The sequence below is a fragment of the Watersipora subatra genome, chromosome 7, assembly GCF_963576615.1.
Source record: "Watersipora subatra chromosome 7, tzWatSuba1.1, whole genome shotgun sequence".
In the NCBI taxonomy this organism is placed as follows: Eukaryota; Metazoa; Bryozoa; class Gymnolaemata; order Cheilostomatida; family Watersiporidae; genus Watersipora; species Watersipora subatra.
In genome coordinates, this window is record NC_088714.1 from 22,701,318 (window position 1) to 22,728,457 (window position 27,140).

General features: G+C 33.2%; 1 protein-coding gene across 1 annotated transcript in view; it reads left to right on the plus strand.

Moving 5' to 3' along the window:
- The first annotated feature begins 939 nt into the window (after positions 1 to 939).
- The window catches only part of LOC137400557 (receptor-type tyrosine-protein phosphatase alpha-like), a 43,884-nt gene continuing 17,683 nt past the window's right edge, over positions 940 to 27,140 (plus strand). Inside the window, exons 1-12 of the mRNA XM_068086883.1 lie at positions 940 to 1,018; positions 4,333 to 4,584; positions 17,357 to 17,848; positions 18,635 to 18,961; positions 20,222 to 20,319; positions 20,707 to 20,899; positions 22,199 to 22,395; positions 23,079 to 23,163; positions 23,660 to 23,733; positions 24,763 to 24,799; positions 24,956 to 25,053; positions 25,732 to 25,861. Of these exons, the coding sequence (XP_067942984.1) occupies positions 940 to 1,018; positions 4,333 to 4,584; positions 17,357 to 17,848; positions 18,635 to 18,961; positions 20,222 to 20,319; positions 20,707 to 20,899; positions 22,199 to 22,395; positions 23,079 to 23,163; positions 23,660 to 23,733; positions 24,763 to 24,799; positions 24,956 to 25,053; positions 25,732 to 25,861 (2,062 nt within the window). The remainder of the gene's footprint in view (positions 1,019 to 4,332; positions 4,585 to 17,356; positions 17,849 to 18,634; positions 18,962 to 20,221; positions 20,320 to 20,706; positions 20,900 to 22,198; positions 22,396 to 23,078; positions 23,164 to 23,659; positions 23,734 to 24,762; positions 24,800 to 24,955; positions 25,054 to 25,731; positions 25,862 to 27,140) is intronic.

The following is a 27,140-nucleotide window of genomic DNA, read 5'->3' on the forward strand; positions in this document are numbered from 1 at the left end:
TCACTGGCTGAAAGTCTTTTGGGCAGCATGCTAAACAATGGCATACGCCTTTCAGATCTTTAAAATCATATATATATATACTATTGTTTTTTATATTATTTTAGTTTGCTCGCTCTCACGATAAAAAATGAGCATATGGTTTTTTGGTATAAAATAGCAATAAATTTTCAGCTCACTCAGTAGCATTAAACTTTTGAGGGTTATGGTGATCCGAGGAGTGTGAAACCCATTTTTACGTTAAGCTGCTTTTGCTGATTTTCATTGATTTGACATTAGTTTGACCTTTTGTTTTGAACCTGAGTTTTTCTTTAGCATAGCAACCTTTTCTTTTTCTGAGCATGAAACAATGATTATCATTTAAAAACTTGAATATGTATTAGTTCAGTTTGGTGTAGATGTTCTGTGGTTTTGGACTCTTTTAGCAATAAGCTTGGTTTAACCTTTTAGTTGATCGATAGCACACCTTCTGGCCAGAGATCAAGTAACTGCATAAAAATTAATACCTGCACTATCTGATGAACAGATTAGATCACAAGTTCTACTTCTATTGCCTACTTGACTTAACTAAAATAATAACTCAAGAGCTCCATATTATTATATTTAATGTTACTAGATAACTCTGCGTTGTAAGGCTTTCAATCTGTAAGGTTTTATACTCAAAATTAGGGTTTCTACTTATGCAATGAATTATTTGCACTTGCTTTAAAGCACATTAGAAAAAGAAACCTTCTTTTGAAAATGGAGTTGACGCAAACAGCTTGAATATCTTTGAATAGTGAATAGGAATAAAGGAAGATAAATAGTGAGCCTGCAGCTGAACAAAAGTAGTGAACTAGCTTTGACTCAGTCCAGTAGATTTGTTAGCCAATAATGACACTCGCGATAACTTCCTTCTACCCATTCGAGCAGTTCATTAAGTCAACTTGTTAAAAGGCAAGAATGAAGGTTGGGAAGCTTCACGGTGGCAGAAGACTCATCCTGATCTATAGCCTAGGATTTGCTTTCTTCTGTGGCATTGGTAAGTCACTTCAGTATGTTGAACTAGACTAAGATTTGCTAGTTTGGCTCTTTTGACTATTTTATGAAAATAGCTAATGTGGTTCAGTTGATGCCTTTAAACCGCAATATAGAATATCATAAACCCTCAGAGTTACACATAATGTAACATCTGGGACTACAGACACTTTTTTCAACAGCAGCGGTATATTACAGTGAAAAAGGAATGAGTAGTTTACAATAGCTTTAAAACTTCCTGTAGTATAAAAACACTCTTGAGATAGAAAGACTTAAAGGCTGCTGAAAAGGATTAGAAATGGCTGAATGTACTTACCCATATCATTCCTTCTTCAGAGAAGAGCAGAAAGCTTTACGCACAAATGTCACTACGTGGAATTTAGCCCAAATCAGCTTCCTCTTTAATTCCAAATAGAAACTTGTTGCTGTTTATCATGTGTGCTGAATAACGATGTTTGACAGCTTTGTTTAACATCGAGCCAATGCTGAAGACCGCAACCAAAGTGCACTTCTAAGCTTTCTTGATTCTTTCTGATGGATGAAATGCATTTACTTAGGTGTATCAAGATTCCTTCAACTTGCCCATTACTTTTTAAATGAACAAGTTAAAATTATGCTATTGACCTGGGAGACTTGAGAAACTATTGTAGAGACCAACGCATAACTATACAGTTTGACTCAAAGTTTATAGGCTTTTCACAACTAGCAATCAAATCAGCAATAATTTGTTAAGTGAAGAGATTAAAAAATACAAGAACAACTCCTAGAAGCAGTAAATACAGCACAGAGCTGATTACCGTAGACTACAGCCTGTTATAAAAGACTGTTGACAAAGTTTTAATAGTTCATTGTGGAGGCATGTGTATGCTTAGGATCAGTTCGTGAAGTTGGAAAGGTTCCTCAGGCTAAAGTCAGGCTGGTGCAAACTACTACATGCCATGTAATATAAAAACATTTTCAGGACTAATGGAACAAACTACCAGCTGGGTTGTCTGAGTGAGTGTTCCACCGGTGGGCTGTTCAATGCACAAAATTGTCTTGTGTGCCACTGCTCTTTAGTTTTTGGGACAATCTTGTCAATGACCAATTGATATAATTGTGATATTTAATCATTAATAAAAATTGATGTGCAAATAGTCACAAGAATAAGTAAAAATATTTTTTAGACATCATTACAGCAGAAAACTAATGAAGAAGAATCTACGCTACATAAATAACATCTAAATTTGATAAGCTCTATGTCCATCCCTCAATTCACTGTTAATATCTCACATGCATAATCAAGAATATGTTGCAGCCTTAGCTGTGACTCACAAAAATAATAAAACATCTCCCTGGCCAGATTCATTCACACCATTGTGCACCTCAATCTTCCCAAACTGCGACGATTACTCTACAACTGTGAAGGGTACACAATTAAAATTTAAATTTCTGATGGCAACCCCATATTCACGCCCTATTTGCACAGGGAAACTGTACACATCTACAAGGGCATGAACTTAGTTGGTTGGTACAGAAGAACTGTTGAGAATTTTTAACGAGGTTGAACACCATCTTAATGATGCCCCAAGTTTATGCCATTAAAAGAGTAAGACAGTTGATATTGTATACCTTGAGTACATGTGTAAGAGAGAAGTCGAGCTATTTTATAACACTGAAGCTTAGTTTACAAAAAATGAATCTTCAGCAATACCTAACATACAACGAAGCATTAGTTCCGCCTGAACAGTCACATATCACCAAAATCTATTTAGCTGTATCATCCAATTCACTGACTCAGCCTATGACAATGCTTGCTATATTCTCATCACTCTTGAACATCATTGCTTTTATACAAACAGCATAGATCCAGCTTTATTTAATATGAAAAAAGCAATGCTATAACGACCCAGCTATACTGATATTTACTATGATAATATTGCCAAAACTAAAGTAATAGACCTATCCTTTTGTTCCGAATAACTTTTGTTACAAAGTTTTGTTCTAGGCTTTGTTAAAGATTCTTCCTTGTATGACGAGGCAATATTATGACATAGTATGACCTCATCCCAGTAGCATGCTAGAATGACAAAGAAATTGAAACTGAGTAGCCATTTAGTACAGAGTAAAGGATGGTTGGCAATGAATTTTAGCCGCTTTTGAATAAGCTTGAATCTATGGCACTACCAATTATAATTTGTTTCACTCGATTTACTGTTTCTGAGATTTTCTGAATACTTCAGTACAGACAGCTAAACATTTTAATTGCTGACTTCGTAACCTACGTAATGAGTGCATACATAATAAAAACAGAGGATGAATTGCTTTCATATTTTTAATGGACAAAAATAGGAAATTTTGCTTACACTCTTTTGTGATATTATAATGAGTTAAATAAAAGCAGAAAAAAATACCTCAATTGTTGTTTGTTAGCATTGAATCAAACAGAGTTTTTATTTAGGCTCTGAAGTTACTCTTTATAGAAATGGTAAAACTAACATTTTCTAATCAGTTAGTTCATAATTTATTTCAAGGTTTGAGCTGGTTGCCTTATTAATACTACAATATTCTAGCTATTAATTTTAGGTGCTGACTTGAAGAGATACTATTTACGATTAATTAATTAACTTGTTTCAATTTATTTTTTGGAACTCCTGCACAATAATTGTATATGATACTAAAACATATATATTAATGTATAACATATGAACTAATGATATACGACATGATTATTTTCTGTAATGTATCGCTGTTCTCTACCTTGTTTTTATTCTTATCAATTAAGCTCAGATCATGCTCTATGCATCTATCTGCTGCAGTCATATGAACCCTTCCTTTGTTTAACTATTTAGTTTATTTCTTTACATTCTCTAGACCTAAACTGTGCATTCAAGTTTCAATGGTGTAATAGGCTTTGGTGAAACCTTTTTTGTGAAATCTGCTACTTAGAAACCTGCTATGAATTTCATGCCAAAACAAGAAAATGCGTATTTCAATTAGTATTTTAACAGCCAGTTTATAAACAATACATCAAAAAGCGGTCTACAAAGCATCTTTTGATATCACTGGTTGAAATCCACAGATCTGATATTTGTATTTTTGAAGTTTTAAATACCTAGATAATATATGTTTTTTGATAAAGTACATAAAACTTGAAGCCAGTAAGCAAATTATAAAATTTTGATTAAACACCTTGGCAGAACTTTTTGCGTATGCTGATTTATACATTCAAATTATGCAAGATGACCAACAGATTATTTGTAGTTACTTCTTTTCTACTTTGCTTCTTTAGTCCTAAAGATTACTGAGTGTTTGCCCGACTAATCTACATTTTTACAGAGACCTCGACTTTACCATGTGAATGGACAGGAGGGCCTGGCAAGCTGACTCCATACATATCAGGAGAAAGAAGAATCGAAAGTACTGTCAGCAGCGAAGAATGTAGAGAGCGATGTATAAACCAATTATCATTCATCTGTGCTGCTGTGAACTATGGAGGAGGAAACTGTGAGCTACTAGCGGAGAATAATCAAACAGGGTACATAACTCCACAAGATGGCTGGGAGTATTTCCTCAGACCTATCTGCGCAGGTAATATATAGCAGTTGCTGAGAATAGACACAAAGAAAAATCATTATTAATTATACTGTATGACACAAAATTTATTGATTTGCTAATTTTAATAATCTTCTTTTCTCGTAATAAATTAAAATCACATATCCTGGTAAACCCCACCATTATTATTGCGATGTTATTCAAATGTACAGAACAGTATTATTATATGTAAACAAGAGTTATATATACAGAGATTTAGCTGGTTGCACTATACAAAACCTGTCACAGGCCGTCAAATGTTTATATTATTATTGAGTAAAAAATAAATTGCAACATCTATTCTTACCACTACAGTCAAAATTACCAATAATGAAATATTTACATTTACCTGAGAAGCTATGCTATTATTCTTTGGGTCTGTTCACAAAATGTTAGGTAAAACAAAGAAACAAGGTTCAGGTTAAATAGAGTCCAAAAGTATAAAATTGAATGGCTCCAAGTTTTCAACTATAGTAAAATCTTCTTCTAAAATAACTTTGGCAAAATTAAAACCGAAATCAAAGTTGTGGTTGTCACTCACAATGACTGCCAAACAATTTAGGCATGCCTCCAGCCAAGGGCGTTTCACAACCGCCATAGTCAAAACATTTTAAATCCGTCTGGAACTGAATTTAAAAGACAAATATCAAAACTCAATGTATTCCGGTTGGATTTCTAAGTCGTGCAATAGAATTTTAAAGGCATGAAATTTCTGAAAAAAATGTTTTCAATGAATTTCTGACAAAATGCCGAAATTTTTTTATATACATGTATGTTATTTTTTGGTTGGAATAGATATTTACATAAAATTTTTGGTTTTGCCATGATGAGTCTCATATATGGTGGAGTTGCAATATATAGAAATCACAATTATATAGAATTATGAATGCTGTTGCACTGGGTAATCCAATGAGTCATGTAGGTGTTAGTATTACATCAAAGTGTATTTTATACTGTGGTACATTTATGTATTACTACAATATTGTATGGAGTTGTGACAGTCTAATCTGATTCATTGTCCAAGAAAGATCATTTTGCTAATGCAGTAATAGGAGACAGTGCTACACTAACACAGTATTAGGAGACAGTGCTACACTAACACAGTAATAGGAGACAGTGCTACACTAACACAGTGTTAGGAGACAGTGCTACACTAACACAGTATTAGGAGACAGTGCTACACTAACACAGTAATAGGAGACAGTGCTACACTAACACAGTGTTAGGAGACAGTGCTACACTAACACAGTATTAGGAGACAGTGCTACACTAACACAGTGTTAGGAGACAGTGCTACACTAACACAGTATTAGGAGACAGTGCTACACTAACACAGTAATAGGAGACAGTGCTACACTAACACAGTGTTAGGAGACAGTGCTACACTAACACAGTAATAGGAGACAGTGCTACACTAACACAGTGTTAGGAGACAGTGCTACACTAACACAGTATTAGGAGACAGTGCTACACTAACACAGTATTAGGAGACAGTGCTACACTAACACAGTATTAGGAGACAGTGCTACACTAACACAGTGTTAGGAGACAGTGCTACACTAACACAGTATTAGGAGACAGTGCTACACTAACACAGTATTAGGAGACAGTGCTACACTAACACAGTATTAGAAGACAGTGCTACACTAACACAGTATTAGGAGACTGTGCTACACTAACACAGTATTAGGAGACAGTGCTACACTAACACAGTATTAAGAGACTGTGCTACACTAACACAGTGTTAGGAGACAGTGCTACACTAACACAGTATTAGGAGACAGTGCTACACTAACACAGTATTAGGAGACAGTGCTACACTAACACAGTGTTAGGAGACAGTGCTACACTAACACAGTATTAGAAGACAGTGCTACACTAACACAGTATTAGGAGACAGTGCTACACTAACACAGTATTAGAAGACAGTGCTACACTAACACAGTATTAGGAGACTGCTATAGTAATACAGTAGCAGAAGATATAAAGCAGTATTATATATATATATATATATATATATATATATATATATATATATATATATATATATATATATATATATATATATATATATATATATATATATATATATAAATATATATAAGAATGCATACACATTTGCTTTTGAATAGAAAAAAATATACATTTATATACAAATATATATACATTTATATATAATATATAGTAATATAAATTTATATGTACATATTTATAATATATATACATAGGAATATATATATAGTGTAAATAGTAATATATAATAATATATCTATATATCAATATATATATATATATATATATATATACGTTACATATATATGTGGATATATACAATTTTATCGGCAATAATTTCATTTCCAATAGAAATGTTTTTCAAGTTATTCCATTTAACAATAATAACAGAAAAAAGGCGACAGCAAGTCACTAACATCAAATAATTGGTTAAAAAATAGTGTTTAAAATACCTTTATCTGCTAAGAGAACAATTGGTAGAAAATCGTTAGAGCAGCTAGCAAGGATATCTTTGAAATAATTGTTTGATGTTGTATATGATTTTTTCATATTTCGTAATTGAAATGAGTTGAAACCCTGTAACTGTCCTGTAAAAAACGAGAACACAAATCTGAAAGATCTTGAAAACTTAAATTGACGTAAGACAAACATTTAGAGTAAGTAAAGTAGGAAGATGTAAAGATTTGATGGATCACTCGTTGGAATAAGATATGCTGGAATATGACATTGATGTAAATTTGCAATTAGTTGAAATGCTCTTTTTTTAAACGTCTTGGAGCTAGATTATAATAAATGTGTATACCATAAATAATACGGCAATAAATAAGCTGATAACAAACTGCCATGGCAGATTTTGAGTTAATGTATGGCCAGCATATATGGAGCAGAATTAATGACTTGGTGACCTTATTACAAATAGTGTCAACATGATTACTCCTAAAAAGTCATGTGGCCGAATGAATCCTAGCAAATTTGCTTTGCGTCTACAATTGATAGATTGGCTGCTAAACTTAAAAGTAAAACTATTTCGATTTTTGTTGGTGTTATGAAGAGGAAACTGCAAGTTTTGTAAATTAAATGTCATGTGATTTGAAATATACCAGTTGCTGATAAGTTGCATGATGGGATTGCAGTTTACTTCAAAAAGTTGCATGTCTTTGTGATGTATCAACTGGCATATGCAAAGCTTCTTGGAATAAATCTGAGTAGATCATTTATATCTGTTAAAAATATACTGGAGCAGTAAAAGACCTTTGCGGAACATCGATATCTGTTTCTTGCATTAAGGAATCTTTGTAGCTAGAGCCAACATATTGGCGCTTTTCGTGAAAACAGGATTGAAGTCTTTGCCAGGATTTACTTTTAAAGCCAGCAAATTTCAGTTTATAAGATAATATTTTGTGATTGGCAAAGCCAAAAGTTTTACTGAAATCCAAAACCATTAAGCAAACCTTTCCATCCTTTGTTTTAAGATCTAAACAGTCTGAGGTCAGCTTATGAACAGCATCATTGCATTAGTGAATTTTTATGAAGCCATCCTGTTAAGAATGCAAAATATAATTTTTGGGCAAATGAGTGGAGATGTGGATAAATAAATGCTTTTTAAAAACTTAAGATAAAATAAAGAGCATAGGATGGAAATTTGATGGGTTGCTAGTAGGCCTATCTCCTTTGAACAAAGAAATAACTCGCGTATACTTCCACACCAAAGAAAAACATATATAAATTAGTATTCTGTTAAACATACCAGTGATAATAGGTACAACAAATAGAAGAGCTGCTTTTAAAACTTTTAGAGAAATATTGTCTAAGCCTGTTACTTTTGAATTAGATATGTTACTGATATATTTTACAATATCATGAGGAGTAAGTTTAGAAAACTCATTCAATGTGGTCTTTATATCATGCCGCGATGTAATTATGTAACTCATAGCCTCAGGCAACACGATTTCTACCAAAACTTGCATTTTGACTTACTGGTGCTTTTGAATGCATTTTTCCTCTTTTATTGGTCCAAAAGCATTGGGAGTTTTCTAACTTTGTGTCAACATACTACATCAAAGATTGGCGTACAAAAAAATTCACATTACAGTTATTTGGTATCAAAAGGTTCACCGTGTCTTCCTCTGTTGTATTGTAGGTGCAAAATATGTGGAAATGTAATTACAAGCTCTTAAAAGCTAAAAAAAAAACAGTTAATCGCCGCCATCACGAGACTGCCGTAGATTAAAATCTCTTTCCAAAACAGCTCAAATGATTGTAGTTGTACAAGATGGCTTCTGTTTACACTTTCACGCCACCTCATTCGTCAAAATACTTTCACAAATATAATTCACGCATTCAATAAAATCATGTCTATTGTTTTTACGCGCCTATTTCATCGTCATTGTAATGCTGTCACTTTCAGCACTGATAGCTTATATCCTACCATTAAAATTTGTTTAATTTTTTAACCTTGGCTCGAAGGAGTGCATATCATTCTCTGATAAACATGAGGAGCCTGTTGGTCACCTGTGATAGTTGAAAAATGCTGCAGGAATTATTCGCGCTGTTTGGCAGGAAGTATGGGTTACATGAAAAGATTATGACTAGACAATTAGACCAAGCTAAAACGAAACTGGAAACTAGCGAGCATCTATATTTAGTAAAGGCTTATCGGTAAAACCCGAAGTGTTTGTCATAAACTAGTGCTACAAGAAGTTTTATATTGAGCCTTTTATTGGCCTTTCAATTCATGTGAGAACATCACGTGTCAAAACAATAACCAAATTGTTTGACTACGTCAGATAAATAAATTGATTTCAATCTATGGCAGTTCCGTGATGGCGGCGATTAACTGTTCGTTTTTGAGCTTTTAAGAGCTTGTAATTACATTTCCACATTATTTGCACCTACAACACAGCCGAGTAAGACATGGTGAATCTTTTCATATCAAATAACTATAATGTGAATTTTGTTGCAAGTCAACCTTTAACTTGCTTTAATGTTACAACGACTTTACTTTGATAGAAGCTGCGTATTCCACCATTATATAGCAGACAAATCATTAACATTCAACTTCTACGAGCTTTTATATCCTGTGGTATTTTCAAAATACATAAGCGAAAGATAATACAATCAAGCATGAGGTATTTGAATTAGTGAAAACAATAAGAGTTACTTGTAATTTATTTTGGTAAGATAGGCATGGTAGCAAAGTCCAAGACTGATATAGGTGACTGCTATAGATCCAAGACTGATTTGATGACCATGATGAATAGTTGATGAATTTAGCCCTAAGAGTCTATGTAGAAATAGATGTTGATTGTATCTTGTCAATTTTTGCTTCAGTTCCGCAATTCTGGAGACTAAGAATTCTTCTATACTACTCAATTTTGAGTAGTTAATACATGTTCCTGGAAATTTCTTTTCAAGGTAGAGTTTGATGCGCTCAATGAGGCTTCATGATTAATTGCAGACATATACATGAGCGCTGATTGAATACATGTGAAAGAATTGGATGAAGTCAGTGCTGAAAGCTCATCAATGCACATTGTTTTTGTTTGATCATTAAAAGCCTTCTCTCGATCTTCTGTGAGAGTGGTTAATATTTGTTCATAGTGGGGAAAGAGAATGTCAAGATTTGTAAGCTTGTTCACACATATTCTACTCGTAGTGTAGCTTAAATTCGCAGTATACAATGCTGGAATAATGAAGTGAACAAAGAAACCATAATGGTCTGTATCCTTGATGATTTACTCGACTTTATAGCTAGGTAATAGGTAAATCTTGCCTAATTGAGTTTGAAAAATTCATAGCCAGCAGCAGTAAAATTTATTACTATCTGTGGGTTTTCAGGCTTACCCAAAATATCATAGGCAGTTTTAGTCGGTTTGGTGTATTTTTTTATTTTGTGCAGAGATTTAATTTTGGACAAAATGTATGGCAGCTGGCTAGATTTGATTGTTCCACCTGTTTCTTCTTCAGAAGTCTGCCTGTCCAATTCATCTATCTGTTCTTCTCTACTAGTATGTGTATTAGAAATGGTTTTTCCTCTATTTTGATTTATTACCTGTTGCTTTACTGAATGTTTTCAAATTTAAAAAAGCAACGAGAAAGCACAAATTTTGCAGCTTGTTGTGACGTTGTGCTCCATGCAACTCGAAGTATTAAAAGACATAGTATGAAGAGGTATATGTACAACACTAATGCAGTATTAGTAGGTATAACTGCATTAATGCAGCAATAGGAAATATAGTGCTGAAATAGCACAATATTAGAAGCCTAATTAAGTGCTAATTTTTGTCAGGAATTTGGCTTCCATGGACAGCTGAAAACGGGACTCGTGTGAAAGATGGAACTTTAGCTACAACTACTGTCACTAATCTGCAAGGATGTATGACAACCTGTTTAAGAACTGCAAGCAATGATGATGAATGTCGATCCATTAATATTCATATATCATCTGATAACAAAAACTGCCAACAAAAAAATTTAAGAGTTGGAGATCCTGGGACTGAGACACCCAAAACTAGCAATTGGCAGTACTTCACTCGTCCTAGCTGGTACCTTGGTAAGTTATCTGAGCCAACAAACGAGTTAATTTCTGTTTTTAAAACTCACCAATTCAGCTGTGCAAATTTATAGCTTCTTCACCTTCATTTTTCTTCTAACACTGTTTTCATCACTGATCATTTAGCAAACTCGTTCCGGCTGATACTTTGGTGAGTTACCATGTGTTGTCTGAAGCCTCCTTATGAGGCTACCAAACTTTATAGTGTTTACAGTCTGTCTTCTACTTATTATTATTACTTATCATTATTATTATTAATTTTACTATTACTATTATCATCACTTGAGGCCGAATTGTATAGCAAACACCAAAGATTTGGCTAAAAACTTGACAAAAAATTAAGTTGCCACAAAAATGTAATTAAAGATGTTTAATTAATTAGAAAGTTTCAAAAGTGAGGTTGACAATGGATTTTACATTAAAGGGGTTTGGTAAGATTTTGTAGTTGTCTTTTACTGTGTACAAAATTCTTACACAAATAAAAACTCCTTATTTTAATTTTTATAACTTCTATAACTTTTATTTTAACTTCACAGCTCTTAAGTTGAGAGTTTAATAAGAATTTGTAGTTGTCTTATCTTGCATACCGTGATTATACATGCGTAAGCAACTACCCATCCTAGTGACTTTATCTCAAGTTGTGAAGGTTTTGTAAAAATCTGTAGCTGTCTAATCCTGCGTAGTGTAGTACTAATTGTATAAGCAACCACTCATTCTAGGGGCTGTAACTCATTCAAGCTGGTAAGCAAGTCCACATAGATCAAATATTATCCCAAATCGAAAAGTTTTGACTATGTATGGTTTGACCTAAAACTTCCGACTGGCTTTACCCATTGTAATAAATGAGTGCTTATTGAAACACTTGCTGCTGGAATGTAGAACGTGATAGCATAAAAACAAAATAAAATTCTTTAGCAGTTTTAAATAATTTCTGCATAGAAAATAGTTAGATTAAGAAACATACGAGAACGATAACTATAACGATAACATACAATAACGATATATATATTATATATATATCGTTATTGTATATATATTATATATATATAACATTATATATATTATATATATACAGTGTATATATATAATTTTTCAGGTTTGCTTGTCTTTTGTTGATCAGTCATCTCTATGTCTAGTGATAGCAATTGAAATCTAGAAGCGAAAATTCCGCATAGCACTGGCTTTGAACTTGGAGCCTCTATTTCTACAGACACGTACGCTAACCCATTGCAATACCATTCAACGGGCTATACTATAGTATGATTACCTGTAACAATTATGTGCAATCAATCCCTCACTCCTTTTGCAACTCCTCTATAAACCACAGCTATCTTCCTCTCATAACTAACTTTGTTCAACACTTCATTGTTGGAGACCTCAGCTAAATCGAGACCCCCTTCCTCATTACGGATACAGGTCTAGCTACTTTCTTAAAGCTGGCTCAGACTACTTCATCATATGTCGGCATTGTCCTCTTGACGATTATTTGTTGATTATGTGCATCATGAGCTGAAAGCATCGCCAAGGCAACGAGAAACTTTGGGAAAAGTTGGAACTGTCAAACTTTCCTCATAGTTTGCCAAGCTTCCACAACAGCCTGTGCAATGTGTACAACTTTGGCTATGATGATTGGCCATCATGAACTGTCTGATCCATTTTTTATAGTTGCTGCGGGGCTAGTATTTTACTGCTTTTGCATTGTATAACAAAAACTCTATGCTTTGGTAGTGTAAACGTGAATATGTTTGTATTAGTATAAAAATTATTATCACAGGCAATCACGAAGGTATTGTGTGGTCAACACTGACAAGACTGCGATATTGTCTAATTCAGCCTTTAGAGCTCTCACTAACCTCAGCATAACTTCTTCCACTTTAGATATCAATTGTTCTGACCGTCTTGAGTGGCTTGGATTGTGCTTCCTTGCCTAGCACTTCATTCTCCAATTTTCCTTATTTCCTGTAAGGAACATACTAGCAGCACGCTAAACTAGTCTAAAAGATAACCATGTTCTTTGTGCTAGTGACAGATACTCTGCCCACTGCTTTTCTTGTTAAGCCCTATACATGTAAATTCTTTTACTCCACTGGTGCCTAAAGCTGTCATCTTTTGACTACTAATCTTTCCACTGTTGTCCTAATAGTAGTTTGAACTATAAATTTCTATTATTTCACTTTCTCTACTCACATTCATTTGGCTCCACCATTGAGCCACTCTCAAGCTGTGCAGCCTTTGGCAACAACATTCTTAGACTTAATGGTCAGACCTATTTGTCAGGTTTTGCATTTTCAAATCTGAAACATGAAAAATAAACCTAACAGTAATGGGTTTCGACGATAACAACCTAGTAGGCTAAATATCTCTAAACTCCTTAATCCGAAAAGTCTAACACTTTTGCTCCTGCTACTGTCCCCTTTTTCATCACGGCTCTCAGGAAATAAATATGTATAACTTCCACAGTCACTGTACTTCTCGTCATGCCTATTTGTGTCTATTCCGGTTCATCTTTTTACATTTTAACTGCTTCACATATAACTACGATTCCTATTTGCATACCTGTGGGCACTGTGGCCTCTGGATCTACTTCACTAATCTCTTTTAATCCCAAGGGCGGTCTCTGCCTCTGCATCTCATCCTACTGCTATCTCGACTGCCACATATCTCATAACTGCTATTACAGCTAGCTCCTTGTCTACTGCTGCTACCACGACTCCTGTCATAACTTCTCTACCTCCCAAACCATCAACTGCCATAATTAAAACAGGCCTTATTGTATAAACATTTTGGGCAGCCTTCCTATGTCAAATAGTTCTCAGTAACTCTAACTTATCTCTTATCCTCGTAATAGGTATTATATCCTTCACAGCCCTTTTTCTCAACTGCACTCTTGATACATAAATTCCTTTTCTGTACAAGTCTTTTTCATGTTCTAAGATCATGTTTGCCAAAATCAGGCTTTGAATAACTGAACTCCTTCACCCACAAAGTCACAACACAATCTGTTCTGTGAATCTAGCACAATTTATTTTACACCTTCTCTACTTTCTAATCCTTTTAATTCTCACTTTCTCTTCTCCCTTCATAAATTATAAATTAATTTAAACCTTTCACTTTTACTTCTCCTAAACCTTATGTCGCCTCACCTACACATGAGTTAAAGGGTGCGGACAAACAATACACCTAATGCGCTACCAGTACTTGCAATCTTTCGTTTCAAATCACGAAAAAAAAATTAAAGTTTTGTCAACTGTGCCATGTTTTATTAAGAGTAGCAAAAATGGCTGCGCCTTCCTTTCCATTTACTTACATACTGCATAATACTAGGGGAGTTCCTAACTTTATTTACTTCCTGTAACTGCCGTGTTCAGACAAATTTTCAATAGAGAAAAAACAAATGTAAGAAAAGGAAGTGGCCAACAGCTTTTTACTGAAATATAAAGAAGAAACATTTTTACTTAAAAAAATTATACTAGTGTGAATACGAGTAAGCTATGTTGGATGGCAAATAAAAACACATTCAAGGTGTACATGACCTTTCAATTGCATCCTGCTAACAATATTATTATGAAATTACCCTAATATTAAAATTATCCTAATATTACCATGATCTGCTCTCAACATGGTAATACATAGCTTCACTCAATACATCCAGCATCAGTAACAATAGTAACAGTAATTCGAGCAAAAATATGGTTAGTATAAAACAAACATGGCATGTATATGAAGCATATGGTTACAGTCATAAAATTATAGTCACCAAGTCATAAAGTAATTGCTATAGGCTTGTTGTGTCTAAGTATTAAGCTGTCCTGAACATGTTTATTTTTACTAAATAGTAGCTGCCAAGAGGTTAATCATGCATGACAGAATATTATTTTATTGGACATTTTTGCATGCGATGTCTATTAAGTTATTTTACCAACCTAGAGATTGGAGCCCTTCCAGGTTCAGTCTTGACCTTTCAAGCTTCTTATGGTTAATGAAATTTGTCAGTTCTAGTGTTCATTTTTTAACACTTCCTGTTCAATATAAATATCAGAACTTTGAAAATACATAAAGTCGTTAGGTAGCTTAAAAGTGATAACAATTACTAAAGTTTATTCGATTGTAAAATGAGTTACTGCATCTGCGAAATTTGTGAAACTTGATTTGTGAAAAATGCCTGCACAAAACATCATCATGGTGAATCATTTGTATATAATTATTGTTTCAATTTAGAAATGCAAATACTTATTTTGACAACAATGCTGTTTCATAAGAATCTAGTGTCAGGCCACACACCTAGGCCTCAGATATCAGGTAGTAGCAATGTACTGATATAAGTTCCCTGATCTTTAAGTATTGCGCATGCCCACCAGTGGATTATTATTTTTATTGGAAGACAACTCATTTGGTCTGTTAAGAGAGCATAGCTCTAACTTGGTTAGTATTATATATATTTTATAGTAAAAACATAAATAATAGTAACCAATATTACAATATTGGTTAGTAATGTTGTACTAACCAATTTTGTGATAGGGTATAATATTTTAGTAATGTTGTTTTAGATGCTATGATTGACTTTCAACTACTTCATGTTCATTTGTCTCGGGAGGGGGGGGTATCTAGGGGGCCTTTTTAGTATCTAGGTACAAAACGTGTTCACAGTGTAAGTCCTTTAATGCTTTTTAAATGAGGATTTTCAGTTGTTGTACCTAATCTTGAACACAGAGGTGCGAATTCTTTGCTCTCTTTGGCTATGCAACTTTTGAATATTTACATAAAAGGCATGCTATATTTTGCGCTGCATTTTCTGACTCACTCGAGTACGTTGCGCAAAAACTAAAGTAAAACTTTTCAAACTTATCAAAAATGCTTGTGTAAAGAAGCAGACAACTCTAAAATAATTTCAGGGCTTATTTGACAACCTTTTGTGTGCATAAATATGTCTTTTGCATGATTTCGATGTTATTGGCAATACAACTATTATGTTAGTGTTTAGGTAGAGTGCTCTAACATTGTTCACATTTTATTAGCTGACTGCTCTTGCCAGTTGCAAATTGCGCTGTTTTCAAAAGCGGGAAGAACTAACAAACTCAGCATCATGAGAAACTACTTTGCTAGTAACAATTAAGCATGCCATTAACATAGTAGCAAAAGTGCACTGTCATTCTAAAATATATCGCAATAAATGCACCTGCAAAATTACTCCAGTTTTCCTTCCAAAGCTTTTTGGACCCGAAAACATTTGCTTATGCAGCTTCACTTTAAATTTATAAAAACTAGGTTATTAGGAAATGGTGCGTCATTGCTTCCATCTCTGGTTACATGAGACAGATTTTTTGTCTTCACAGTTAGACCAGATGTAAGTAGTGAAGCATGTTTAGTAAGCGTGTTGACTTGTTCTTTATGCTGCTTTACATGAAGTTAGGTGCTCTGATTTAATTTTAAAGACTATTTTTAATATTTACTAGCTGAGTGCCAGGGGTTGCATGGGTAATGACAAAAGTTTTTGCATAAAAATTTTATTTTTAATCAGCAAATACATCTAACATTCTAATTTTTAAATGATAGTGTATGGTTTATTTCTGTGCGCTGTAATTATTTCTGTGTAATTCATACTGCAACGGCTGTAGTGCCTACTACAGCTCTGTACTGATTACAATAGACCTGTTGATTATGCGATTTTAAGCATTTTTCTTCATTTATGCGGCCATATTTTTCTTCTGGTATGGTTTCATGCTAAATGCTATCTCAGCAAAACATTAACTCTGCCACTCATTCGTAGCTTACAAATGATGCTAGCTACAAATGAAACTATGTGAATTATTCTGTTGTATCGCAAGTAAGCCGTTTGATGTAGTGGTTAGTGCTAGTTTCTGCAGAACTACAGGTTCGGAGTTCAAATCCAGTTAAAATCCAAAACATTCCTATTGCTGATGAAATGAACCAATGAGAAGAGAGTAACGATAAGCAAAGTAAACAATTAATATTTTGTTGTTATGAGTAGTTATACTATTAAAAGCATGTGCTGTACACAACAACTCTAACATCAATGATAAGCATCAGCATGCATAGCTGCTGTGTTAGTCTGTAACAAAAGTCCAACATATTTTCTAAATTCTTGCTAGTAATCTGAGTAGTAACTTAAAAAACTTCTTTCAGTACTGAATTCAGTAATGACCACTCTAAAATACTATTATTAGTTTAAAAATCTGTTTGTAGAATCATCAACAGCTAAAACATCAGCTGAAATAAAGTACCAGGGAATAATTGGAAACCTTCCTCATTTATTTACTGACATCCGAGTACCAGTTAGTGGATATCTAGTAGCATGGCAGTACTATCTAAATACTGTTGACTCTGGTTCCTGCCCAAATAATGCTACTATCTGGAGACAAGTTGGTCCAACTGATTACAAACTCATTTCTTCAACAACTTTATTGCCTGAGGATACATTATCAGATGGAGTCAGATTTCAATTTCTGCAGAACCAAAGTGTCAGAGTAAAGAAAAATGACATACTTGCAGTGATCGGAAAACTAGTTGATGGTTGCAGCAGGAGCAGTTTAGTCTCCATTGATCCCAAAAAAGGAAGAGCTAATGCTACAATAACAATTCTTGAATCTAAAAAAGATTATGTAGTTGGAGAGAAGTTTCCATACAGCTTTGGAACACCTCGTAAAGCTACACCTGCCCTTAGAGCTTATATTTCAGGTAAGTTAACCAGAACAGTAATCTATGCTCTTGGTATCGCACTACAAACAATTTAAAATTACAGTAAGCATCTTGTTATAAACTTTACAGGGACGTAAGTTCATTATAGTGTGTTAGGGTTTATTTTAACCAGCACTTCCATTATTGGCCACAATCTTATATCTGCGTATTTGAATATAACTTTAAAAATAATTCTTTAAAAGTCTAAAACATAAAAACATGAGCTAAGTTAAAACTACACTATGTGCAATACCACACCTTACTAGCTACTATTATCAAGTTAGGCATAGTTCCATAATTCATTCAAAACATGACTAGTCATTGTGTAAGCATGGATAAGATAGGCAAGCACTACAAGATTTGGTTTTAAATCAGTTGTTACACAAAAACTTGAAATAATTTGCAACAGTTTGGTTAGTCTAATAAAAAGGAATAAATACATATTACCAAGCTAAGATAATGCAGTAAAGTATACAATTATATACTTTTCCACATTGGGAAAAAGAGTTTTCATATGTTTACACATTTTTGCTCTCAAAATTTAACAACTTTTTTGCCCATTTTTAAAATATTCTAATCATTGGTGCCAAAACATTTTTTGCAGACTTTCTGAGCCTCTGACAAAAAAGAAAATGCCAGGATATAATATTGTATTCTCAAAATAAAAAATTTAATAAATTTAGGATTAAACTTTCCTCACTACATTTTTAATTGAATTAGTAAAACTTTATTTCATAAGCTATCATTATTACCAATGAGTACATAGATCAAACTCTGTGATTTTAGAATACTTATCTCTGATTGGTCAGCCTACAGCATTTTACAATGAATCTTTACATCATGGTCAAGTCTTTATAAAGCTGCCTCCGCCTCTGATGACAGAAGAAAGTGTCGTGGTTGCTGGTTACAGAATCATTTGCTCAATAGATGCCAACATGTCGCACACTGTGCCATGCTATAACAACTTAGTGCCTGTGATTTCTGAATTGGTTCTGCTCACTCTACCCAATACTACCAGAACTTACCATGCAGCTGTGCAGATTGCTAGAAACTTTAATGGTAAAGAGGAACTGGAGGATAAGCTCTCTGATGCGAGCGTGGCATTTTGTACAGGTAAAAATAAAAATTAAAAATTGAGTCAGTCCAACACAGCAGTCGATGCATAATTGAGCAACTAATTAAAAATTATAATTGTTTAGTTAGGTTTTTTACAAATATGAATAAAAATTTAAAAATGAATGTGATTAAAATGATCTAAAATCTGCAATTTTTAATAATAATTAAAAACTGTCAAAGCGAAAACAGTAAAACTTTCACTGGGTTTCCACGATTAGAATGAATTCGAAGTAGACCTCTGCCAACGAATTCGAACCCTATACTGTTTAGAATGATTTGGAGTTAGACTTTATCAATTTTTCAATGACTAGTGGCGTACTTCTCAAAATAGAACTTGCTAAATTGGACTAGCTTTTGGAACACGGTCACTTTTTAATGCACGCTTTGTACACTTGTTGCACTAACTCAGCCAGGACCCCTGATCTTAATCTTTTTATTATTAAAAATATTAATATCTCTCTATATTGCAAAACAGCTACAGAATTTACTACTTACTATGCAGTTATTACTTCAAAAGGTTGCATGAACGACAACGGCTTTTAGCAAAAAAAACTTTTTTCATGCTAGAAGAGTTAAGCCTAGAAAGAGGTCGGCATCAGCACAGTGAGAATCTGTACAATTGGGAGGTTCAGCTATTTAATGAATAAAGTACTACAATAAATAAAAAGGTAATTATCTCATCTCTGTCTTATAAGCAATTTATGTCGTATGAGCAGTCTATCATTGGTAATAGTAGTTAGAATATCCCCGCGTGGTAGTGTGATGAAATACGCTGAACCTTTTCACCTCTGCTAAGGAGAACTTAACTGGATATTATTGATTTGAATCCATTCGCTGCAAGCATTTCTGTGTCGCTGAACAATTATAGCCTCACTGCGAAGGCATTTGCACAAATTTTGCCAAGGGAAATGGTATCGAATCCATTTTGATTTTACTGTTTCAATGATTCCGTGTGGAAGAAACTCTGGATCAATTCAAAGCATGAAACCCAGCAATTGTGTTGACTGCTGTTTAGTTTTTATTGCTCTAAAAATAAAGTTTCAGTTTACAATTTGGTAGCTTTAATAGTCTTGTTCTCCATTCAATTTAGTTGCTGACGTGCAGTTGATGAATAATAAATACAATCATCTTTGCAAATTTAGATGTAGGTACATAAAGTAGCTACCAACTCTCTGCTAGAATTTTTACCGTTACTCAAAAATTATGACAGGGATTGAAATATTCTATAAATTTGTAATTTGTGTGCATTCTTTTTAGGAAGAAATAATGCCGAAAATGCAAATATCACAGAATCCCCTGTTGAGAGTGACGACTCAAATTCTCAAGTCAATGTTACCCTAATCTATTCATTTCAGGTAAAATAGATCGTTACAATTTTTTTAAAGTTTTTTCTGCTGAATCCCTGTAGAGATTTTTTGAGCTTTTTTTTGTATTAAAAGCTATAGATATAGTAAACTTTATTGCTTATAACTGTTTAAATTGTTTACATGCTGTATTAGAAGTGAAACATTTAAAATTGAACTCGAATTTAGAATTGAATTCAACACCAAATTTAAAAATATGGTGAGAAGGCTCCTAAAAAGTTTGTTGAATTCAAGTTACAATTTAAACACGTTCGAAGCTAATTTTCGACATTTTGAATTTATTACTGTCTGTTATGTTTAAATGAAAACAAAACAAGATATGAAAATTTGGAAGCCTTTTTGGCAGCAGCAAATAGCAAAGTCAGTATCTCATTGCAGGATGATGATTGCGCTAAAGGAATTAAACTCAACTACTCTAGCTATGACAGTAAATATGAAGGTCTGACTAGTGATGTTTATGAGTTCTTTCTGAAACTGGAGCGTGGACAAACCTATGATCTAACAATCTATCTACTACTAACAGATGGTGGAGAAGTTATTCTTTGGAAAACACAGTACACAACTCAATCTGGTATCACCAAGTTTTTTGTAACACCATCTTGTCAAACTAAAGTTTACATTTTGAAACCGTACAAGAATATTGTTAGAAATGGAGGCTGAAGCGTAGTTAAAATTACCTTAATTAAATACTGCGTAATTAGTGCTTATATAAGCTTGCAAATTGTTGAATTATTGTTTTCTTTGAAAAAGTAAAAATAAATGCTTTAAAAGGTTACAAGTTCATCAATAATTTATTTTGTCTCAACCATAGTCTCTGAGATAGTTTGTGATGCTAATTTTTTCTATTGATAATCAATCAGTAACAACTACCCATATCTATACAGCAGTATCAACACAACCAACAAGTGGATTGTCAAAAGGGGAGATAGCTGCTGCTGTTCTGGTTCCCTTGATAGTGCTGCCAGCTGTAGTCATTCTTCTCATAGCTTTACATCGAAGGAGAATACTCGAAAGGTAATCCTTTATCTAACTTCAAATTTGCAAGCTCTAAATTTCTCAATACCATTAACCATATATTTGAAGAAATAGAGATAATAATACTAGTCAAAACATTTTTGTAGTTTAATTTTCATTTACACATGTTTAAGGAAGTTTTCAATTGCACAAAATTTGATGCCACAACAATGAAATTTTCTTCTCACGTGTATCTATCTGCTATTGTCTTGTTGAAAAGAAAAGATGGTGCCTAAAGCCATGTGTTATGATCTTTGAGAGGAAAGAGGACTTCTGTGAGAATTGAACGAAAACAAGATTTGCACTTTTTTGTGTACTGTTTAAGAGCATACAAAGAGTTTAAAAGTTATTTAACTTATTGTAGATTTAGAGAATCGCTATCACTGAAGTTTGGCGACCTCAACAAAGGTACAGTTACTTTACTATTTCATGGCTGACTGACTACTAATTACTATGAAATATAATAAAAATATAGAAGTACTCAAAGAGTATTACATATAGGAGCTCTTACTGCCTATGAACCTTTGCATCATTATACTATATCCTTGACATTATAACAGAAATGATAGTTACCGCTGCCGAAATTGGCATCTATAGGTGACACTTTATCATATCTCAATAAATTGATGCTCTGGTGAACCTTTTTAAGTGTTATTCTAATTGCATTTTTGACTAAACAACTTTAAAAACATATAAGAATATTATTGAAAAAATTAAGCAACAGAAGCCATTGTTAAAATAAATATTTACCGTTAGATTACTGAACATGTTTTTGCTTGATTTTGTTTAGTTATGATTAGGTTTGTTTCATTCGGCGTCTTCTGCTTGAAAAAACTTTCTTTTTATGAATTTTAAGGAGCTTCTAATTCTACTATGCTGGACATTCACCAAACAGCAGAAAATGGAGAAAACCTTTCACAGCCAACAGTGACACCTGTTTCAACTGAACCAACATATGAAAACTCTACCAGAATTCTAGTAGATCAACTTTATGAGAGAGTACATGAAGAGAAGAGAAATTCCCCTAACCATCCTTTTAGAGATGAGTTCAAAGTAATTAAAATATTTATCTAGAAATCACATATTAATGAATTTTTGTTTCGTTATTCTGTGATTGGTGGAAAAATACAGAATTGCCACATGCATTAATAATGCAAGAATATTAACACTCAGTAAGACTCTGTATGCATACTCTTTGTTAATTCCTGGGAGCAACTGATGAGCAGTTGCTAAAGCCTATGTGTACACATAAATTAAGAATTATCTTCCATACATAGCTTTAACCAAAACTATTTACATCGTAATTGTTTTATTAACCTTTGAGCAAATAAAATAACAAATTATTTTGCGTCTACTAAACCTTTCTGTTATATTGTGAGAGCTCAGCTATGATAGTTTTAAGTAATCAACCAATGAACAAGATTTTAGAGTATTTTAAATAATCATATGACATCTAGACATTGAACAAGCTTACGGATTATTTTTGAAGTTATCTTATTGTCAATGAAGACTTAATCGCTTCTTGCTTGCTATCACATACTCCAATCCTCCCAAAACCTCCTGATCTCCTTAAACAGTTAAACTCAAGCTCATGTGTTTATGCTAGGAACATGCCTTCTTCTTGAGAATCTGAAACCACTTTTAGTTGTACCAATTACTTGTGATAAACACAGATGATGTGTTTTGTAGCTCTCTAAAATTTAGTATAAGATTGTTTGTTTTATTACTATTTGTAGACACTAGGTAATCCACAGCTACCACACGGTGAAGGAAGAACACATGAAAATGCAAAGAAAAATCGCTTTAAAAATATCACAGCTTGTAAGTGCAAATTAATATTTAGTATTATAGTATTAATATTTATTAAATAAGCCTCATGTAAATCTATACACTAGCAAATAATTTGTACACAATTTTTGAGCAAAAGTACATGAAACAGCAAAACGGTATCATTCACAATTGATAAAGTTAATAAAGAGTACAAACAGAAGTTTTAAGGAAATTTATATAAAAGAAAAATATAATAAAAAATTTTTTTTATTTTATATATTTTCAAAATATATAAAATAATATATATTTTATATATTTATTTCTTAAAGTTCATAAGTACTCGTGTTTGAATGTGAAAAATATCAGCTATCAGGAAACTGTTTAAAAATAGCTTACTTTTAAAATATTTGTGCGAATGCTAACCTAATAAGTAATAATTTTTAATTAGAAAAAGAAAACTATAAAAATAATGTAGTAATACAATATTTTAACGTCATAAAAATAATGTATTTTTACACATAAAAAAACTATTTTGTGTATGTTTTAGTCAACACAACAAGAGTAAAACTCAATGTATCGGACACCCACCCAAGTGACTATGTAAATGCTTCTTACATCAAGGTAAAGTTCTCTAACATGCTCGGCTCTCAGTCACATGCACCTGAATTTTTGTGCAATCAGTTTTTCCAATTGTTTGTTGGAGCTTTTGATGATCCTAAAAGATGACAATCAGGTAGCACCAAACTTTAGCAGATTTTATCAAAAAGTATTAGTATTTTCTATGATTTAAGATTGGTTTTGATTTTTGAAGCGATCTGACTGCCAGGGACATTTCATAATTAAAATCAACATAGCTTGATCACTCAGATAAAATGGAAATGCCAATATGACACTTATAGTTACAAAGAGACTAACGAGACAGAAATGCGTAATGCTGGAACATGAATGCAACAACCAATATACACTATAGCAACGATAGCAACTAGTGTTGTCATTTTGCAAATATTTTTATTCGGAATGTTCTAACCTCGATCAAGTTTTATCAATTTTAATCTTGATTTATAGTGACAGTCGGATGTCCTGAAACATAAAAAACAATTGCAAATGATAAAGGAATACCGATGTTTTCTGATAAACCCTATTGAAATTTTGTGGAAGTTCATCTTTGTTGATATTGAAATTCTGCTTTTACCACCAAATGTCCTAAAACATTGCTTTGTGCATAGACACTTATTCATGCTTGCAAGTTCAAAGTGTTGTTCGTTCAGCCTTGGGGCTGAAATTTATTAAATAGCACCAACTGATAAACATAATGCTTGTCGCATGAAAATTATACAAAAGTAATTATTAGCAATTTAGAGTGTTTGTGAATGAGTTGTCACATGAGATTGCTGACAAACTACAACTATAGAATATTTGAAAAATCCTTGTTACTTGATTATTATTTGTCAATCAGCTGCCTTGAGTATAGTACAAATTGATTAAGTTCAATCATCAAAGCTTTAGTCAATATGACATGTGACTTAACTGCGGTTTGCAAATGAAATTTTTGTCAGGAATGATTTGATACTGCCAACTAGCTCTAAAAGTTATAAAATTAGAGTTCAAAAGGGCAATGACATAAACTACACATGCCATCGCTTGTTACAGGATTATCAAGGCAGAAAGAAATTTATCGCAGCTCAAGGTGCGTAGCTCTCAAAAGATTATATGCTGATAGTTTAAATAAAATCAATTTGAATTTATTTGCTGTTTAATTCATGTGCAACAAAGTAAAAGCCTCCTTGTAAAAGCTTTTAAAACAATTTACAATACTAGATCTAATAGTTTGCTTGCCCAACAGGTCCTTTTGATGCTACAATCGTAGACATGTGGAGAACAATTCAAACCACCAAAGCAACAGTGATTGTCATGCTCACCAACCTTATTGAAAATGGAAAGGTATGTATTAGCAAAAAAGTACAAAATTGAAAATATAAACTAAGATGCTTGATTCAGTAAATTCAAGTCAGTTTTATTATCATCTAAATCAGACTCACACATGGCTCACTTTTTTGTTTTTATATCAACAAGTGTAGACTGAACATCTGTGTCTTGAAACTGGATGAATAGCAGCTTTCTTGGTAGTTGTAAAACTTTGCTTCCTAGCTATAATGTCCTTTTTAATTACTATTTGCTTGTACTCTCTAAAATTTGTAAACAAATACTCAGTTTACGAAATAAACTCTAAACTCTCTAGGAAAAATGGCAAGTTGCAGGACTATCAATTACTTACAGTGTTTACCGAATGAACCTCATAGATTTATCAGTCTGCTATTTGTATGAGAAAATCACCTCGGGCTTTGTATGTGTGGCTACAGACTTTGTACAGAGATGGAACAGGAAAAACTGCAGCATGTTGCCTTTGATAACACCACTAATGGTCCTTGTGTGACTTCAACCAGATACCAACTGATCACAAGTCACAGCCCTAACTTCTGAACCATGACTGAACCGCCTAAAACCTGACCCGTTTAGTTTTAACTAAACGGGTAATGTTTTAGGTATAAGTATTAACTACTTAACTCCCTTCCTTTAACCATGGAGGTTTTGTTGATGCTAAAATTAATCCTTCTGTAGAACAAGTGTTCAAGATACTGGCCTGAGAGTGGCAGCACTAAGTTTGGAGATTTCTTGGTTACTCTTATTGAGACCACGCAGTTTTCTTCTTATGTGGTACGCAAGATGAAGTATGCAATAGGAAACGTAAGTGATACTATAAATCAATGAAAAGGAAATAGCAAATTCACTCCTTGTAGCTTTAAAAGATTTTGATAGATGTGCAACGCACAATATTTTTCGAGGTAATCAATGCACAAATTTTACATTAAGACAACGTTTTGACATTGTAAGCAGGTTCTTATTTACGCGCAAATGAGTCATACCTTTTCAGAGTCTGAGAATGAGTACATGACATTTTTTTGAGAATTAGTGCTACCCTAGATCCTATATGAAAAACAGCTGCTTACAAATGATGTAAAATAGAATGCATTTCATGGCAGCTTATTTTTTGTTTAACGAGAAATTTGATCCATTTACTGGCGTAGTAATACTTGAGCGAATAAACCAAACAGTTGATAGCAAAAAAGTCAGCTAGTTTCTGAAATGCAATTTAGTTTAGATATGTGTCTTTGATGAATAATAATACAGTGAAACCTCTTCTCACGAAAGTCTATACATATGAAATTTTCGAAGCGAGAAACACCCTTTGGTAAAACTTTTGCTTTGACTTACAAAAGATATTTCTAAATACAAAAGTCTGACAGGCTTTTCATCTTTGGGGCTGTTTGATTGCTTCTTTCATTGGATTTGTGTCTCACTCATCTTCTTTAGCCAGCAATAGTCAGTAAACAAAAAGTGTTTTATTTTTACTCATTGTGCAAATTGGAGTTATCTTGTATTGCATGCACGGTGGGACAAAGTTTGTTACTAGCAAATTGAGGTCCGTTTGTCCTGCATGCTAGTTTTATAGTTCACACCAATGTAAATAATTGTTTTTATGTATGTTTTAAAAAAAAAATTCCTGGCAAAACAAAACCAAGGCAACAAGGCAACGAACATAAACAATTTCTTCTGACCACCATCCTCCATTTTCCTGCCTTCTTCTTTTAATCTGATCTAGTTGATCAACGCCAAAGGTACACAAACTTACCATTCAAAGTATTTCTTTGTTATTTCCCCAATTATTTTCGATGAATAATCTTTTATCTAGTATGTTGTAATATAATTATAAAATATATTTGTTACAGGTTTTAACAGGAAAGATTATTTATAAAAAAGCTGTATCTGAGTCTTGTGAATGCTGGGAGAGATTAGGGTATTTATATGAAAAAATTGAATTTTATTTAAAAATGTTTTTACTTATAAAAACAGCATCCTAAGCGAATTACTTTTGTAAGTAGAGGTTCTACTGGATAATAGTGCTCCTTAAATTTTTTTAAGAGTTAGAAGTGTGTTGTTTCAATTCCTAAAGAACTAGGGTAGGTTTT